The sequence below is a fragment of the Euleptes europaea genome, chromosome 4, assembly GCF_029931775.1.
Source record: "Euleptes europaea isolate rEulEur1 chromosome 4, rEulEur1.hap1, whole genome shotgun sequence".
Lineage (NCBI taxonomy): Eukaryota > Metazoa > Chordata > Lepidosauria > Squamata > Sphaerodactylidae > Euleptes > Euleptes europaea.
Genome location: NC_079315.1, coordinates 57,373,588 through 57,393,475, shown reverse-complemented (window position 1 = coordinate 57,393,475; position 19,888 = coordinate 57,373,588). Strand labels below are relative to the sequence as shown.

Genomic DNA, 19,888 nt, shown 5'->3' with positions numbered 1-19,888 from the left:
TACTCCATTGCAACTGGAAGGGAAGAGGCAGCATTTTCTAGTATACGCAGCACTGCTGAAGAATCAAACACAAAGAATTTCTTGGGTGACTCACCAACTAGTCTGCAGCTGACAATCTGATTTCAGAAACAGCCAGGAACAGGAACTTATGAACACTTATGAGAAATAATAGCCTAGGTTGGGATCCTGGACAGTAGCAAACACAATGTGAACCCCAAATGGATTAAAGTACCAGTGTACATGAGAACAAAGAAAATTCCATGGTCTTGCTGACAAAACTGGGGGTGAAGCGAGAGGCTTTGTATACACTTCTACACTTGTCCACAAAATATAACAAAGTTACAAGTGGCCTTACCCTACTCCAGTTTTTTTAAACCAAAATCAGATACAAGAGGCAATATAGTGGCGGAAGAAGTCATGTAGCCATTTCTTTCTTCGAGATCACCCCTCAAAGCATTTTTCCCCTCCCAGAAAAGAATACCACTAGGAAGAAGGCAAAGGGTTACTCAATTCTTTTCAGCACCCATCTTGCCTATGCTTGAAGTCATAGCTTGCTAAAGCTTCTTCACATTTAAAAAAATACGTTGGAGGAAAGATGCGTGTGACTTTGTGTTTTGTTTAATTGATTCCATACTTATAGTGACTACAATGAACTGAAAGCATTAACTGCATGATGGGGGAGCAGCAATGGTTAAATATGAACACAGTGGTGAGTTCTTCACAATAGAGACTTGTAGTGAGAAGCCATCTCTATCCCTTGCAACAAAGCAGTCACAATAGTTTCCCACAGTCAAAACAAATGAACACATACCCACACTTAAGTTAATTCTAATAATTGGTCCGTTTTACAATCCCTTTAATTTTAAATAAGGAAAAAAACATTGCATTACATCTTTGAGAAAGATGCATAAACTGGCTTACATTTACCAAAGGAAAAAATGACTCTGAAAATACTGGGGGGGAAATAAAACAAGTGTCTTTTCTGCTCTACAGCATTAGAGGACACAACTTTGGACTGCTAACTCAGAGTGTAATCAGTAAAAAAAAACCCTGTGAAATACTGACATCAGTCGGAACACACTAATGAACAGCATGTTTAAAAAAATTTCCATCATTAAACTTCTCAAGTTACAAAGCATTCTTTTTCACACTCAAAAATGACTGCATATACTGAACAAAATTAAACTCAAAATTGTTTATTTAAAATCTCATGTCATCAAAACTATAATAAGAAATTATTAGTAAGAATGCCAGAATTTGTTGAACTGCTAAGAACTCCATATATAGAATTCCAATCGCAGAAATCTTCTGCAAATATTGTCTCCTCATTTCCTTATTAAAGAACTTGAGGAGAGTTTTCAGGTGCACACTCACTTGGGACTATGCCCCAAGTACACACAGGCATATAATCAGACTGTACACAAGAACTGTAAAGCGCTATATGCTTTATTGTAAACAATAAGATGCTTAAGGACCCAAATACTGCAGACGGAAAACAGATGAGACTGCAGTTTCAAAATGTATTTAACTATGTTCTCATCAACACTAATATACCTTCTACCCTCCCCAACTGAAATCTAAAAGGGTTTTTTTGCCCTTGTTTCTGAAACAATTCTTCCCCACCCACCCCCAAGTCATAAGCCACTTACAAGTCATAAGCCCATGGTAATTAACACACTCCCTACCTCCTCACAGAAGCTTCTCACACAACTATTTGTACTTTGGTAGATACACCTGAATACAAAATACTGAGAGACAAATTATTCTTTGTCTGTACAGCCCTGCTCTGAGTTCAGCCCTGCTCTAAAGTATGACTAAGGCTACAGAGGTGTGCCGCACACTTACCTGGGAGTCAGCTGAACTGGACACATTGGACTCATTTCCAAGTAAATGTGTATATAAGATGGCACTTCATGAGACTGAAATAGAAACTAGCTTTTGTTAACTCCATTGGCCTCTCAGCCTGTCTTTCCAAGAGCCACCATGAGCTCCCAGAGGAAGATTCCCTCTGGCCCCCCTGGCATTACTTACACACACACACACACACACACACACACACACACACACACAATGCTTGACTACAACAGATATGATGCTACTACCCTAGCAACATTATGTGTGACTATCTAGGAAGATCAGGGCTCCCAGAATCTAGTTAATTTGTTCACTGCGGTTAAGATGAAATCAAGCAAAGTGCTTAAAACAGACGGAGTATGCTTCACAGATCTCTGCATCAAAATCACTAGAAGAAAGTTTCCTCCAAGATGCTTTACAAATCAATCACAAGACAGTGAACCAACAAATAAATGCCTTAACACATTGTAGGCCACAGTGATTTCTGTATTAAAATAGCATCACATACTGCACACATGCTATATGAACATCATACATCATTTAGCATATTTAGCTACATCTGCAAAACTCAGGAGATCAGTCTATTAAGAGCTATTACAGACAGGATCCCATTGTTATGGGCAACTCTAAAACAATGGCTTGGGTCAAACACCTGTGCATGGAGAGCACATAGCATTTTCCTGCACTGCTCTCCATTACTGCAACTCTTTCCAATCCCCAAAAATCATTTCAGAGGCTTCAGACCCACATTATTCAGGGGACTGGAGTGAAGTGGAATGTGGGTGAAACTGTTCCTTTCCCTCAGAAGAGCTGTGCCTGCGGAAGAAGGGAGAGCAGTAATTTCACCCCCATCCCTCCTCAGTCCAGCTCCCCTCCCTCCAGATCATGTGGCTATTTCTCCAAGGAGGTTCCACATCAGAAGGGTCTCCAGAAATGGAGAAGAATGCAGGAAAACTTCATGTTACTTGCATTTTCATGCAATTTACAAATTATTAATCAGAAAATCCTAGACTTTGCAAGGAGACACAAGGGGTTGATGAGGAATTAAGTGGTGACTACTTGAGGAATGAAAAACATGAAAGTCAGAAAACTGGAATGAGAGCAGAGAAAGGTGAAATCAAAAAAGGTAGAAGAAGAGCTTGGAGTGTTAGCGATTTATCAGATGTACTATCCCAGTGTTAACACTTCTTTCAGATGACATTTTGAGCCGTATATTAAGATACACACTGTACCTTTCTCAGATTCAGTTGGTTCTGCAGCATTTTCACCACTCATTAAAACAACAAAGCATGCATCTGCTTGGACTGTAGCTTGCCATGTTGACATGGCAACAGGCGGTTCTTGGCATGGAAAAAGGGCCCTGTTGTTTATTGGAGATCCTATTGTATAAACACATGGCCTATAGAGAGAAAGAAAGATACAAATGAAGTAATGTGCATTGTACAAGTTATTACAGGAAATACCAAGTTCTTAATAGAAACAAAAATTCCAGTTATCAGTACCCTAGTTCATATGTTCTTCATCTAACTTGAGAGTGTTGGAGATGAATCCATAAATGCAAAACACATCATTTCTGAGTTGCTCTTCTATTTCTTCACAATCAAGAGGCAAAGCAGAAAAACAACAACATATATTTCTACCTGTCTTCACACTTATCTGAAAAGCAGTATCACTCCTTCATTACAAGGAATCATGTCATGGTGGAAACATCCATAAATTGACCACCTATCATCATCAATATTTCTAATAATCAGCATGGCCAAATCTGTGGATACTTAAATCCAGAGACTAGAGCCATGCGTAGAAAAGACAGATCTTTCTACAAACCTAAGAAAAGCACAAAGTATGTACAAAATCTGAAATCTGAAAATACACTAGGTGGTTAAAACTCCCAAAATAACAGAATCTGCACCTGTAGCTTTAAGAAACAAATGTCCCCAGTTGCCATTGCTAGGCAAACACAACAGTATTGCCAGCATTCAAGCCTTGGTTTCTGTTAGTAAAAGGAAGACGGAGGAGTCAGGGCTCTTTCCAGAGCTGTTCTGGCCTTTGAGAGAGAACTCCTTGGGATCAGACTCAGTGGTAATCACAGGGAAACTTGCTACCATGTGACTTGCATGTTTCACTCAAGCCTGGCTGCTTGCTACTTTAACTAGCAGGCATCCGACAGAAGTCAGTGTAGGATGTAGAAGACCCAAATTTGAATCTCCATTCTGCAGTAGAAGCTCACAGGGGGGCTTTAGGCCAGCCACACTTGCTCAGCTTAAATTACCTCACATTATTGTTGTGAATATGCCAATAACATTGTGGCAAGGTAGTTGTATGTAAGCACAACCACATGCAGGATCTGGCTTTTTTGCATGCGATAAGTGGCAAAGCTCAGAAGTTAAGCAGGGTTGGCTCTGGTTAGTATTTTTTTTTTCTTTTTATCTTTGAGGGGTACAGGAAAGGAAAAAGGGAAAGGGGTGAATGTTAACATTATAAAAACAATACGGTATTGTAATATGATTTCTAAATAAAATAAAATTACAAAATGTCTTTGGTTTGTTATTCTTACATCATAATAATCTTTTATATTCTAAAAATTCTTATTCTTGTCTGACAGTTATTTGACATAAAAAGTAAACAAAATATTATAATATCTTAGCATGGATTGTTTATGTTAGTTGCATTTCATATATGTATAAAAAGATGCCCACTTTTCCTGAAATTGCTCAGTGGAGTCACTAAAATTGGGATTTAATTCATCAGTCATTTTAGCCCTTGCTGCATATTCCAGAAGTTTTTCTTTCCAATCATCAATTTCAGGTGTGTGGGTTTGTTTCCATGTTCTTGCTAGGATTGTTCTGGCAGCTGTTGTGGCATATTTAAAGACGTCATACAGTTTTTGAGGTAAATTTGACGGTACTATACTGAGTAAATAAAATTTTGGATCGAATGTAAACTTCATATCTAACATCAATTGTAGTTCACGATGAACTCTTTTCCAGTATAGTTGTAGTTTTGGACACGTCCACCAAACATGAAAATAAGAACCGTCTGTTTCTTGACATTTCCAACATGCACCTTTTTTCCCTGGGGTTGTCATTTGGGAAAGCATATTGGGAGTCAGGTACCATCTGTAGAAAGTCTTGTACCAATTTTCTTTCACTTCTTGGGAAACTGTGTATTTCAATTCGGAGGAGCAAAGTTTTTCCCATGAGTCCATATTGATCATTTCTCCGAAATTTTGCATCCACTTTATCATGTTTATTTTCACTTGTTCTTCTTCTGTGTCGTATTTCAAGAGAAGTTTATATATTTTTCCTAATATGTGTGAATCATTTTTAGATATTAACTGCTCGAATTCGGTTAGTTCACGAAATGGTTGTGGATATAAGCAGTCTTTTTGTAAATTGGATCTCAGTTGTAAAAAAGTTAGCCAGTTCAACTTTTGAAATTTTTCTTGAAGTTTAGTCATATCCTTAATTTCTCCCGTAGGCTCTATCATATCATTGTAGGTAAAATGAACACCCGGTTTTAATTTTACATTATCATGATAAGCTTCAGTTGGTGACATTATAGATGGTGGAGAAGGACTTATTCTCTTTTTGTATCTTTTCCAGACTTTCAATAACGCTGTTTTAACATCACAGTCTTCTTGTACTTTATCTTTTGGAACTTTTGATTTGGGGTCCCACAAAACTTTATGAAAACCCTGTCCCAAATCCGCCCGTTCTAAAATAACTTGCCGACTTTTGGGTTGTTTTATCCATTCGGTTGTCCAAGATAGGCAGGCTGCGTGATAGTATAGTTTGATATTGGGCATTGCCAGCCCTCCTCTTTTCTTTTCATCTTGAAGGACTTTGAATCTTACTCTCGGTTTTTTTCCGTTCCAGACAAATCGGTTGATTTGTTTTTGCCAATTATCTAATGTCCTTTCAGGGATGTCAATCGGCAAAAATTGAAATAAAAAATTTAGTCGAGGAAGAACGTTCATCTTTATCGTCGATATCCTTCCTAGCCATGAAATATTCATCTTTGACCATAAGCTCAGATCTTTTTCTATTTTTCCCCAGGTTTTCAGGTAGTTTGATCTTAGAAGTGTATTGTTTTGGGAGAATATGTTGACACCCAGATATTTCACTGATTCTTTGGCAATTCGGCAACCTGTAATATCTTCAATGAGCTTGTCTTCATCTGCTGTTAAATTAAAAGTCATTATTTTCGTCTTTGTTTTGTTAAGTTTATATCCAGAGTATTTCGCATATTCGATAAGATGATTGTAAACATATGGTAGTGTTTGCTCGGGGTTTTGACAAATTAAGACGACGTCATCTGCATAACTTTTGATTTTGTGTTCTTCGTTTCCTATTGTTAGACCTTTGATTTTTGGGTCATTTCTTATGTAGTTTGAAAGGACCTCCATTGATAAGTCGAATAAGAATGGAGAAAGAGGACAGCCTTGTCTGGTACCTTTTGTGATGTTCAATTCTGTGGACAACTGACCGTTAATCAGAAGACGAGCTTTTTGTACCGAATATATCGTATTGAAAACTTTAAGTAAAGTTTCTCCACAGTCCATTTGTTGTAGTGTTTTACTAATAAAGTGCCAGGAAACATTATCAAAAGCTTTTTCTGCATCCAAAAATATCATTGCTGTTTTTAATGATTTTGACTTTGCATATTTTATTGCACTAAGAACCAGTCTCACATTATCTCTCATGAGTCTTTTAGGAATGAAACCTGTTTGGTCTGGGTGTACCAAGTTTCCGATGTGTTTTTGAAATCTTTTAGTAATTATAGAGACAAAAATCTTATAGTCAATATTCAATAATGATATTGGCCTATAGGCTTGAGGAAGGCATTGGTCTGCAGCTTCTTTTGGGATTAGTGAGATATGTGCTTCTTGCCATGACAGAGGAATCTTACCGTGTTCTAATACGTCATTGTAAAGAGAGAGTAAAACCGGGGTTAGTTGATGTTCTAGCAGTTTGTAGTATTGAGGTGTTAGACCATCCGGTCCAGGTGCCTTGTCTAATTTTAAATTGTTGATGGCATCTACAATTTCTTGGGTTGTTATCTTCTGATTAACTATCTCTTGTTCATCTGATGAAAGTTTGGATAGTTGTGCGTCAACTAAATAAGTTGAGAGTCCTTGGCTCTGGTTAGTATTTTGATGGGAGACCACCAAGGAATACCAGAGTTGTTATGCAGAGGAAGGCACTGGCAAGCCACCTCTGTTAGTCTCTTACCATGAAAACCCCAAAAGGGGTCGCCTGTCAGGGTTTCAGTAAACCCACGGCGTCAGAGGCAATAGAAGCTTGAATCCAGACAGAGCAGTGATTCAAAGATTTTATTCTGGAAGTCAGTGGTTTCAGCAAGACGAAGAAGGTTAGAATGCAGATCATTGGGAATTTGCTACATTTATAGAACGGACACAATGGTTACAGCAATATAAGGGAAACAATAGATTTCTTTCTCCTGGTAACGACTTCAGTGGGTCAAGTACCGGGTACTTAAGGGCAATCAGAGGTGAGGCTGGTGGAGTTCCTGGCATTGTGAGCGAGACCCGGTATCTGATGGAAGATTTACACGGGCGGGTCTCCATACAAGTGTAGATCTCTGACCAGAGCTAGTGGTTCGTGTGCAAAACAGGAGGGAGGGGGGGAGTGCACGGAAGGATCATATTGTCTAGCCCGTGTTGCCAGAAATCCTATCTGACATCGCCATAAGTCGGCTGCGACTTAACGGCACTTTACACACACACACACACACACACATCACAAAGACAAAAATCTACTCTCAGAGAACTATTCGGTTATTTGACAACCGCAGCAAGAATAGTGTTGGCAACATCATGGAAGCAAGATACTATTCCAGAATTAGAAAAGTGGCAACAAAAAATGGAGGAATTTGCGGTGATGGACAGACTAATATGTTGAAAGGAAGACTGATGGAAGATATACAGAAGAAGTGGGAAAATTACTTTGAATATGCTAACTGGAAAATTTAGATTGATTTATAACAGAGATAGAATATGATGCTTGGAATAAGATATAGATTAAGAAACTTAGAATATAAACATAGATAAAAGCAACAACTATTAATTTGAAGTAGAATATTGGTTAATTATTATAGATTGAGAGTATTAAGGGAACATAATAATAATAATGGAGTAATGTTTAAGATATATGTCCGTGTTGGCACACGTGCCACTTCTGGCACGCGTAGCCCTCTCTGCCGGCACGCGCGGTTCCTCCAAGCCGCTGGCCTTTCCGGCTCTGCCCCTCCCCGGATGGGGGAGGCTGTAGCCCAGGGGTGGGGAAACTCCAACGTCACTGGCGGTGGCCCCCGGACTCTCCCACAGAAGCCGCCGCTGGAGGGAGCGTGCGCGGCCGGCCAGGCGGGTGGGAGAGCGGGAAACAAGCCGGGCGCCCACACTCGGCATGGCCGGCAGCTTCTCCGGCGCCCTCTGGGCCTGTGCGGGCGGAGGGGCGAGGCTGGCCGGTGGGCGCGAAGGAGGCGCCCTCTGCCCTACTTTGCTCGCCTCTCGCCGCATCCCCCCCTTGCGGCAGGCCGGCCGGGAGATCCCCTCTGGGCGGGGGGCTTAGGGGCCTGGGCAAGGCAGGCAGGCAGAGAGGGGCGCTGAGCTAGGCTGGGCTCCCTCCCTCCTTCCTTCCCTCTGCGCCAGACGGGCCTCCTTTCCGCCGGAGCTCCACTCTGAAAGGGGTGGGTGGAGGCAGTGGCGGCGAGGACCGGCCGGGCGGAGGATCCTCCTCCTGCTGCTGCTCACCCCGGGCACGTGGGAGGCGGTCGGGGGGGCCCAGCCACGTGCACAGGCGAAGGGCATGGTGGCAGGGCTGGTGGCTGGCGAGCCGTGGGGCGGGAGGTCAGGTGGAGGCTCTGGGGGCCTCCTTCCCCTCCCTTGCTGGCGGCGGGCCCGACTGGGCGGGGGCAGCTGTCAGCAGGGCAGGATGCCGAGCCTCCGAGGGAAGGGAAGGGTCTCCCGGCGCCCGTGCGCTGCAGGCTGTTCCGCGCGCGCGCGCCCCTTCTCTACTGCGGGCTGAGGGAGGAGGGGGGCGTGTGTGTGTGTGTGTGAGAGAGAGAGAGAGAGAAGCGGGAAGGCTTTCCTGTCTCTGGCCATTCATGCATGGGAGGTTTTGCCTTGGATGCACATTTTTCCTAATGCAAATTCTCAGAACTCAACAATAAGCCCCCATGCAGAGTTTTGAGAATCCGGATGGGGAAAATGTGCATCTGGAAAGTGGCAAATCCAAGGCAAAACCTCCCATGCATAAATGGCCTCTTTCTTTCTCTGTCTCCCTCTGTCCTTTTCTTTCCCTACTTTTCTTTCTCTCCCTCGCTCCATTTCTTTCTCTCTCTTTTTCTTTCTTTCTTTCTCTCCCTCTCTTCCTTTCCTTTTCCCCTCCCTTCCCTTCTTTCCTTCCTTCCTTCCTTCCTTCTTTCCCTCCAGCGGCTTCTCCGGCGCCCTCTGGGTCTATGCGGGCGGAGGGGCATGCAGTCCTGTTCCACCTTTGAAGGGCCCACAAGCCATCCTCCAAACAACTTTCCATTTGTCTTGATATGTAGAGAGAAAACACTAGTTGCCAATCTCGAGGTACTAGCTGGAGATCTCCTGCTATTACAAGTGATCTCCAACCAATAGAGATCAGTTCCCGTGGAAAAAATTGCCACTGTGGCACTGAAGTCCTTCCCCAAACCCCGCCCTCCTCAGGTGCCACCCCAAAACCCTCCCACTCATGGCGAAGAGGAACTTGGCAACCCTAGCCTCTCCCTCTGGGTCCCCTCTGGGGGTGGTATTCAGGTTAAATTGCCGCATTGGCACTCGGCAATAAATAAGTGGGTTTTCGGTTGCAGTTTGGGCACTCGGTCTCTAAAAGGTTCGCCATCACTGATATATGTTGACCCCAGAAGTAAGTGTAAACTGTGTGGATGGAAGTGTATGTATATGTTTGTTTGTTATATTTTTTTGAAAATGTTAATAAAATATCTTTTTTTTTAAATCTACTCTGTATTTGAGAGTCCTTCCCCACTCTTACTGTTGATTTCTGTTTTGTTTACTTCATTTATATGCCAATGGGGACCCAAAGCAATTACATTGTTCTAGCCACCATTTTATCTTCACAGCAACCCTGTGAGGTAGGTTAAGCCAAGGTCACTCAGCAAACTTCAAAAGTAGAGCTGGGATTCAAACCTGGTTCTCCCAGATACTAGTCTGAAGCACTAACCACTACACAACACTAGATCTTGGGAGGGTATTGTATTATAAGCCACTTTGGGTCCTTGTTGGGGAGAAATGCAAGATAAAGTTAAATAATTAAATAAAGCTCAACATCTTATTTAAACTGCACTGCAAAGTACATGCAAAGTACTTATGTTTGTTACATTAGCATGCCAGCAAAATATCTACACTGGTAGAGATCTCTAGTTTGCAAACAAATTGTGAGTTTTGCATGGGTAACAGCACAACTTAAACAAGATACAAAGTCACATGGGAAAGTTCTTTTGCTTTGTCTGCATCATGCTTAATTCTGGCCATAATTGAGGCCCAAGAAGTGGTTCTTGTGTGTGTAGGTGTATGAGTTTTGTTTTTTTATACAACCACTGACTGTCTTAACTGATCACATTAGTTTTCAGAAATGCAGATTATTATATTATCAAATCCTTGATTACTAGTTTTGCACATTCAAAACAAAATATTAAGCATTTATTAGAAAGCCACAAAGCCAGGTAGATTTTTACTGTGGTAACCTTGTAACCTATCCATCAGTAATCCTATTCTTTTATCATGATATTTACTGAGGGAACAGGAAGTACAACCAGACTACCTGTTACCTGACATATGCTGTTATCCTCCCACACAGAAAGTTTAATACTAAGGCTAAAAATATCCTTAAGAATATCGGAAATGAAACTGACAATCACCTTCTTCTTCTCTAATCCCTTCTCTCACAAATGGGGGTGGGGGAGACCATCTATCACAACACACTGAATTAGGCTGTACTGAATGAACTGCTAATTCATTATCAGATATTAAAATATCAAAATTCTTCTCAACTTTACTTCAGCAGACCACAGCCTTCTACACCACCAGAGAGACAAGATACATTCCAAGCTTCCCCACAGGCTTCTCTGTTCGGTATGGGGAGATGCTGGAGCAAAACAAAGGAGAATAATCCCAGTTGCTCATAAAGAGACTCTTAACACATGCATAGAGAGACTCTTGACACATGCATAGAGAATTGCTGGATTTCAGCCACTGTCATTATTTAACATATAGGATAGGTCTATATTCAATATGGTAAAACCTCTTACATTATTATATCAAACTCTCTAATGCTCATCCTAGGGCTCTCACAGGCACATGATCTCAAGGAAGAAATGCTGCTTTTTGTGAAATGGGACTGCTGTGATTGTAATTGGCGCCATTTTTAGACTTCCTGCAGCTTCCAAAATCCCTCCAACCCTATGCACTGTTGTATTTCTTTCAAGTTCAAATAGATCACAGGCAAACCTGAAATAGCTATATGGAAAAATAATAATGCAGCAATGACAAACAAAGAACCAGCTTTTAGCCACCTGCAGGCCTGCTCAAGTATTAGCCTTCTACAAAAAATGAGATGATAGTTCTTTCCATTCCTTTCATGCTATACAAGCCACACAGCCAACGAATAAACACTTGCTAGCCTAGACTTCAAGGCAAGCTCTCATACTAACATGTACACTGTTTGGACACTTTATGACTTTGCCACACATCTTCCTGATCTCCCCCAAACCTAGACAACAAAAAAGAGAATCAGTATTTATGAGATACCTCATAAGGTGGTTGGGACGTTTAACTACAAGTTTAAAGTATATTCCAAATAAAAATGCTATAGCAACAATTCCATGTGCTCAGGGGGGCTTTGGGCTCAAATTGTAGCATCTTGTGCTAAATAACAATGTGTTGTTTTAAACCGAGGGAAGTTTCAAATGTTGTTTGGACATGGCATGTGGTGGATCCTGGCCAGTATAAATAACTGTGTAATCGACCTTGTGTCTCAGTGAGACACAATAAAGTAAATAAATAAAATAAATAAATGTAAATAATGTAAATAAATAATGTAAATAAATAAAAGTGGTAAATTTGTATTTTGGGTTGTGCCACTTCAAACTGAAGGTGGAAAAAGTTCATATGAATAAATGCTATTCCATATTTTAAAATAATCTGAAAAAGCCATTCTTCTCTGATATGTCTGTTTTGTGTGTAATTGTCTGGAGGAGCATTCTATAAGCCCCCAACACCAGTTTGAAATGGCACTGCCTACACATTTACTATATCACAGACAAGTCTTAATTTCAGGATTTTTTTTTAAAGTTAGATATATAAAGTAATACTAAGGTGGAGCCTATCCTAGCACTCCACTGAGCAAAGTCTGAAGCCTTCTTCCAGCCTAAAGAGCCTTCGTCCAATTAAGTGATGCTTCCGTTGGAGGAAGACTCTTTTAAGCTGGAGGAAAGTTCCTTGGAGAATGGTTGGATTCACCTCACTGTACATACAGTACAACTCTACTTTCCATTTTTCCTAGCCTAAGATTATAAAGTCCTAAAAGTACCAAACTAACAGTAGGTCTTCCCAGATTAATTCTATGGCTACCACTGGGGTGGGGGGAGTGATAGATTGTACACAGCTACTTTGCCTTTTGTTTACATGCAGCTTGACAAATATACCTACATCATATTTTAAATTATTCATTTCAGTCAATGAATTTCTACAGAATGAATAACTTGGTTACTGTAGTGGAACTCTAGTGAAAGCTTTATTGTCAAATGCTACAGCCATGTATATGAGAGAACTGTTGTCTAATATCCCACTTTCATCTTAATTTTCTAGTACCATACATATTTTTAATTCATCACAGAACAGTTTCTTGAACAAAGGATATTAAACCTTAAGCTATAAACATGCAGAGGCCGAAAAACAATCCCACTGTTCACAAACAGCAAAGAGTTATTGAGTCTATGTATTCCCATCTCTAAACACATCTCTTATACACATCCTGCTGCATCTGCAACAGCAACTCACTGCTGGTAAGAGGGCAAAAGAATGTACTAGTAGCACTGGTACTACTAGCCCTGACTTGCCTGATCTCGTCAAATCTCAGAAGCTAAGCAGGGTCAGCCCTGGTTAGTATTTGGATGGGAGACCACCAAGGAATACCAGGGTTGCTGTGCAGAGGAAGGCACTGGCAAACCACCTCTGTTAGTCTCTTGCCATGAAAACTCCAAAAGGGGTCGCCATAAGTCGGCTGCGACTTGAAGGCACTTTACACACACACAGTAGCACTGGGGCAGGAGATGACATTTCTGCACTGGGTATGTTGTCTTTTCCCTCAACAGTGAGAGGGAAAGTGAGAAGGGAATAAAGTTGTCTCAGTGGTGGTCTGGCTGTTGGGACAAGTACAAAGGTTTTGACTCCTGCTGACATGAAAGGAGCCAGGTATGGAGTTACAATCAACAGGCATGGTAGTGCAATGGTATTAAACATTTATTTACATGCCCAGGAGTTAGCTGCTCAAGAGAATAAATAAATTTGTTCCTGACCAGGCATCTTGTGATTTATACCAGATGACAAGACAACAATGTGAAAATGGTCCAGCTAGACAAATGAGTAACCAGGATGATCGTAGAGGAGGCATGATTCTGGAAACAATTACAATACCTTAAAGATTTCAAGTGTTTTTTGTGTTTGTTTAATATCATGGTAGTAAATTATATATAGCATATGCACTACATGCTTATCTGTTGGATAACGTCAAGCTATCTTCAGATATTAGCTGATTTTTTTTTAAAGCATGTAACAACTTATTCAACAGAACAACCATTTTATCATAGTACCACAAATACCTGTTTTTTCAGTCATTACAAAACATTTTGTAAACAAGAAAACAGAGGAAAATATAAATATAAATAAAAAGATGGAGCTGCTTTACAGTGGAAGTGTTTTGCAGAGTATTTTTGCTTCCCATTACTTTCAATTTGTTTATTTATGAAAACATTTATATCCCACCTTTCCTCTTGGTTCAAGGCAGGTTACAATAATAGTTTAAACATCCCCAGCTAAAACCAAAGATAAAAATAGCAAGTCCCAAATCCCTCTCCCCCTTAAAAGATGCCTGCCTTGAAGCCTTTCAATGTACACAGCTATCACTTGTTCCATCTTCAGTACAGAGGCTTATAAAATGCATTCGTTTGATCCAGACTTACAGTGATATAAACATAAGCTATTATGAGCTCCTGAACTTTGCCTGCTTGCTACCAATGCATCTAAATTCAAACTCAAAAGGAGATCATTATTGACAATTTGACTCTGCCCTATCTGGCACATAACACTGACAGCAGAATGGCTAGAACTGTTGCATACCTGTCACTTTGGTCTGCAGTCCAGCTAAGAGATCTTCCTTCTGGCTTTGTTTTGTAACAAATCCTTATGGCTTGAGGAAAGTCCTTTGGCAGTTGAACACCTGCTTTCCTGATCTCCAAGCTCCAGGGGCCAGTAACAAATAGAAGCTCTCCACAAGCAGGTGCTTGGCTGCAACATCTGTAGTAGTAGAGCTGTTCCCTCCAGTGATCTGCAGGTAATGTCACAAGTTCATGCACAATTTGATTCCTAAGATCTCCTGGATCCTCAGAAGCATCCATTAACTTTTCAGAGGTTATAAATTTATCAATGCCTGGAACCACAGCAACATCTACCTCCTCAACCTTTAACACGGATAAATCACAGCAGTCCAGGACCAGCAAAAAATCTTCACTCCCATGAATCTCAATGTCACAGCAGTTCTTTGAACTAGAAATCCCAGAAGCCTGTTCCCTGTTACCATGGCTACCGTTTTTATCAGAAGTATCATTTTCACCTTTACCACAGACAGGAAAATCATTACATCCACTTTTAGTTGAGCAGGCACTTGCATTTGGCACAGGAAGGCAGCAGGTTTGATCTACCTGATTATGACAGGTTTCATCCAGCTGAGAATGACAGACTCCTTCCAACTGTTCATTGCTTCCTTTCCTGCATCTCCCGCCAGTTTCAAAGAACAGAACTATGGTGCCCCCAATAACCCGGCTTCTAAAGTCCACATCCACGTCTAACACATAATGCCTTACAAGCATGTGGCTAGTATTGGCCATCAAGGGCAGATCATCTTTGGTGAAGTCTAGCTCCATATTTGTATGTTAATTGTCCACGCAACCTCTTATTTTTTTCTTCTGTTAAGTCTTCGTTATTTTTTATATTCTCTTGCCAATAACAGCCAATAGGATAAGCTTCCCAGCTGTCATATAGAGCTGCTCCGTATAACAATGGATTTTCTTATAGCAAGCTGAACTGTCTCACTCATCTCTGACCCTGTAAAGAAGAATGCCATCAACAGTCAGGTGCCAATTTAAACAAGGGCTCAAAGCAGACCACATGGAAGCAACTTTTCAATAATAAATACTCAAAGATCAGCTCTGGGATTTGTCATTCATCTACTAAGTTCCAAGCAGGCACACTGTTGTAGAGTGAATACTGGAAAGAAAATTTAAAATGAAAACTAATCTATATAACAACTAGGGAACCAATCTAGAGGAACAGATTTCTGGATTTTGGGCAAAGAAGCCTGCACACTACAACATATCAACACTGTTCTACTACTAGCAATCCTACCAAGATGTCAGAAATATTATGCAGAATTTAAAAATACTATTGCTTATCTCATTTTCAGGAAACAAAATAGATCATGTCTAATTTCTTGCCTCAAAATGGCAATGATAATTGTAATGATACGAATAACAGGCACGATTTGAAAGCAAAATGACTTCACGTATTTTATATCCCAAGAGCAATAATTTAATACATACAATGTAACTCCAGGGATTAATGTACTTTCCACATTATGGCTGCACTCCTATCAGCACTTCTGGCAAATTACAAGAAAATGAGTCAGTTTACAAGCAGTGCATTCTAAGTATTCTTTTGAGATTGCTCATGGAGATTTTTCAAATTTATAGTTAAATACTCCAGGTATATCATTACATCTTAATAGCTTAAAATCCATTCACATTCTGAATTGGAGGCTTCTCATAGCAAAGAAAAAATGCTTCTTATTCAAAAACAAATATGCAAATATCTAGATGTTGTGGGGGTTTTAAAAAATCACCATATAATAGAAAGCAGAACATCATCAATTTGTGAAACGAATCATATTATTTATTCTTCATCCAGTAAATTTAAGAATTATATACAATTAGTGAGCTTACTGTTTCTACATTATCATCAAACCAGTACTATATTCTTTTTCTATCCTCTTATTAAACAGGTAGCCAAAACCACTATTAAAACCCATACAAATGTTTCAGCAAGATTTACACTCAAGCACAATGCAACCTTTCATGCTCTGAATACCTCCATGCCTTATCCATCAAAATCTGTTTAGTGGTTAATTTTGTCATGAGTCCAAATAAAAACTAATACTAATTATTTAAATTGGACTAACTCAGGAGAACTTGATCAGGATAGCGCAGGCTAGCCCAATCTTGACAGATCTCAGAAGCTAAGCAGGGTCAGCCCTGGTCAGTATTTTAATGGAAGAACATTGAGGAATACTAGGGTCACTGAGCAGATGCAGGCAATGGCAAACCACCTCTGAATGTGTCTTGTCTTGAAAATTCTGCAGGGTCACCATAAGTCAGCTGCAACTTGAGACCAATAAAAAGTGTCAGGAGAATAAACAGATTTTATTTATTTATTTAAAATATTTATTATCTGTATTTCTCCCTTGTGGAACTCAACATGACTTACAATAGAAAATAAAACAACTATAAAAACACAATAAAACACGATGAATAAAATAACAATGATAAAAACACATAAAATATCACAATTTAAAAACTCCAATCAGGACTACCAATAAATAAAAACTACATTAGTCAAACACAGTCCTAAATAAAACTGTCTTCAACTGCCTCCTGAAGATCAACAGTGAGGAGGCCAGATGTTTGTATTTTAAAGCAGCTGCTCATTAGTTCCAATATGCCGTTTTCTATCTGTTGCATGTTCAAAGTATGCAGTGTATTGACAGACCACACTGCATTGCCAGAGAAGGGGAGAGAGCATGTGGTCCAAGCTTTCTCTCAAATAACATGACCTAGAATGGAGCCATTACTGTAGCATAGAACCAGCATGGGAAAACTGAGTGTTCTACTTATTCCAGCCAGAACAGTGCATAACAGCCCTGTGCATTCTGTTTGGGACAAAGCTACCCCAGAATTTTGTTGAGGCAGAATGAAATGAAACTCAATCTCCACAACTACTACACAGTCACAGAGATGTTCAGCAGTTGTTTGAAACCTATGGTGGACAGACAAACAGATTTGAAGATCCGCTCATGGACAATCACAACTGTCAAACACAGCATGTTTGCCTGGTGAACCCTAGCTTCATACACAATTCTAATCAGAAAATAACTGAGATGGCAGTTATGAACAACAAAAATAATATTAATACTAGGGTCTTTATCCTACAACCATTCTCTCAGTCTCATTTGATTTCACTCTGCACTGTAGATCCGTAACTTGTGTGATTTTTTAATCTGTAAAATTTTCCCTTCCTTTTTTTGGGGGGGGTGGGGTTTACAGGAGGCTGCTGGGGAAGGAAAAGATAGGGAAATATCCACTTCTGCATGCAAAATGGCAGCAGGATACAACACTTACAGCCCACTCCTGAGCTGGAAGGGTGGAAGTCCTCAGGAGGCACGCAGAGTGGCACGGACGCTGGTGTTCGGCCACTCATGCTGGCCTCTCTGTGCTGCCATGGCTACAACTTGTTTCACCCAGGCTTTTAATTACAGGTTTATCATATCAGCTTTTATATAGGCTCTATTTTATTGATTTTTGTGTGTGTGTTTTATACTACGGTTTTTAATTATAAGCTACCTCAAGCAGCACTCTGAACAACTGGCAGAGAAATATTCTAAATAAATAAATTGTACATGAATAGAGTTTCCTATCTACAATTAGATCAGTTTTCATAGTAATTACCATCTACTATCAAAGTATGGATGTTATAAAGCCAGATCTAGTTAGAGTTTAAATAGATGGGGTTATTCATCCTCTGAAAACCAGTTCTCGGGCAGTTCATTTTCAGGCAATTTGATTTTGTTAAATTGATGTAAAACCAGTAAATGAGTTGCAGTAATTCTGTAAATTTCTCCCCCTTTCTTCCTTGTCTCAAAACAGCCCAAAGCAAGTACAGAATACACTCACACTTTATCATAACAACTGATATTAACATCAGATGCAGTAACAAAATTCAGAAGCAATACTCCTAAGCCAGCTCATTTTACAACCCATAGGGCACTTCTATATAAATTATGCCTTTTAGACATTACATAATAATATATAATTTATACAGTTACAACAGCAAAGTATCCTGTGGCACCTAAAAGACATATAGTGGTTAGAGAGCTGAACTAAGATCTGGGGGACCCAGGAAATTACAGGCCAGTTAGCTTAATGTCTATTCCAAGTAAATTGATAGAAAGCATTATTAAAGATAGAATTGTCAAGCATATAGAAGGGCAAGGCCTCTGAGCAAAACCCAACATGGTTTCTGTAAAGGTAGATCTTGTCTCACTAAACTATTAGAGCTTTTTGAAAGTATCAATAAGCATGTGGACAGGAATGAGCCTGTGGACATTGTGTATTTGGATTTCCAAAAGGCTTTTGACAAAGTCCTCCACCAAAGACTACTAAGCAAACTTCATAGTCATGGGATAAGAGGAAAGTCCTCTTATGGATTGAGAGCTGGCTGAAAAATAGGAAGCAGAGAGTAGGAATCAATGGTCAGTTCTCCCAATGGAGGGATGTGAATAGTGGGCTCCCTCAGGGATCTGTGTTGGGACCGGTGCTTTTCAATCTGTTCATCAATGACCTGGAGTTGGGGGTGGCCAAGTTTGCAGATGACACCAAATTATTTAGGAGAGTGATGTACGCTGCTTGAGTTCCCCACTGGGGGGAATGGTGGGGTATTAATAAAGTAAATAAAACGAGGTAAATAAAATGGAGCTGTTGCTCACTGGTAGAACATCTGCTTGGCATACAGAAGGTCCCAAGTTCAATCCCCAGCATCTCCAGTTAAAAGGATCTGGCAGTAGTTGATGTGAAAGACTGCCTAAGAACCTGGAGAGGTGCCTCTGCCAGTCTGAGTAAACAGTATTGACATTGATGCACCAAGGGTATCATTCAGTATAAGGCAGTTTCATGTAAACAAATAAGTTTATTGTATCACACATATGGCAACTGGGCAGGCCATACTGCAGAGAGAAGGGTTTGTAGATAACAAGGGTTTGGAGCCTTAAGATGAAAGAATATGTGTAGAAAAAAAGGTAAATCAATGCTCTATTTACAATAATTATAAATACCATAACCAATCTTTATGAGTACCCCCCATTTTGTGATGTGTGGGGTGGCTACTGAGGCCATTTGTTTATGTGAACAGACTCATCCATTTGAGTGCCATATGCACTGCCTCCAAGACTTCCACAGTGGCAACAGCACTTTTTCAAGCCACAGTAATCAGGCAAAGCAAAGTGACAACTCCAAATATCATGTGGGGGCACAATTATTTTTTAATTGACCCTAAGATGCATACATTAAAGATCCCTTAAATGGGTTAGCATTTTAGTAATCTCCTATCACCAATTTCTGTACTAATAATTACTTCTCATATGCCTGCTGATGTAAACTGATTTGACCGCAATGCTGGATACAAAAGAACACATATTAAACACCCTATCATGCTTACAATCAAAGGGTTAAACACTGATGATATATATTGTCACATGTGCCAAGACATACTTATGGGTGAGGTGGAGAACTGTAAACTGCCTTGGCCGTTATGTGTACTAAGAACCAAGAGCAGCACTCATTGCTAGAACAAGTCAACACCCAAAGAAACACACAGGGCATCATAAGAAAGGCAAGCTGATGACGCCTCCTCAAAAAAACTCAG

The 19,888-nt window shown here is 40.2% G+C and overlaps 1 protein-coding gene across 2 annotated transcripts in view; it reads right to left on the bottom strand.

The window, feature by feature from the left end:
* Positions 1–15,070, bottom strand: part of AOPEP (aminopeptidase O (putative)) — a 237,014-nt gene extending 221,944 nt beyond the window's left edge. For both annotated transcript variants that reach the window (XM_056848223.1, XM_056848222.1), the window contains exons 1-2: positions 14,261–15,070; positions 3,087–3,253 (exon numbers count right to left, since the gene is read on the bottom strand). In XM_056848223.1, coding sequence (XP_056704201.1) covers positions 3,087–3,253; positions 14,261–15,063 — 970 coding nt within the window. In that variant the 5' untranslated portion in view covers positions 15,064–15,070. The remainder of the gene's footprint in view (positions 1–3,086; positions 3,254–14,260) is intronic.
* Positions 15,071–19,888: the final 4,818 nt, after the last annotated feature.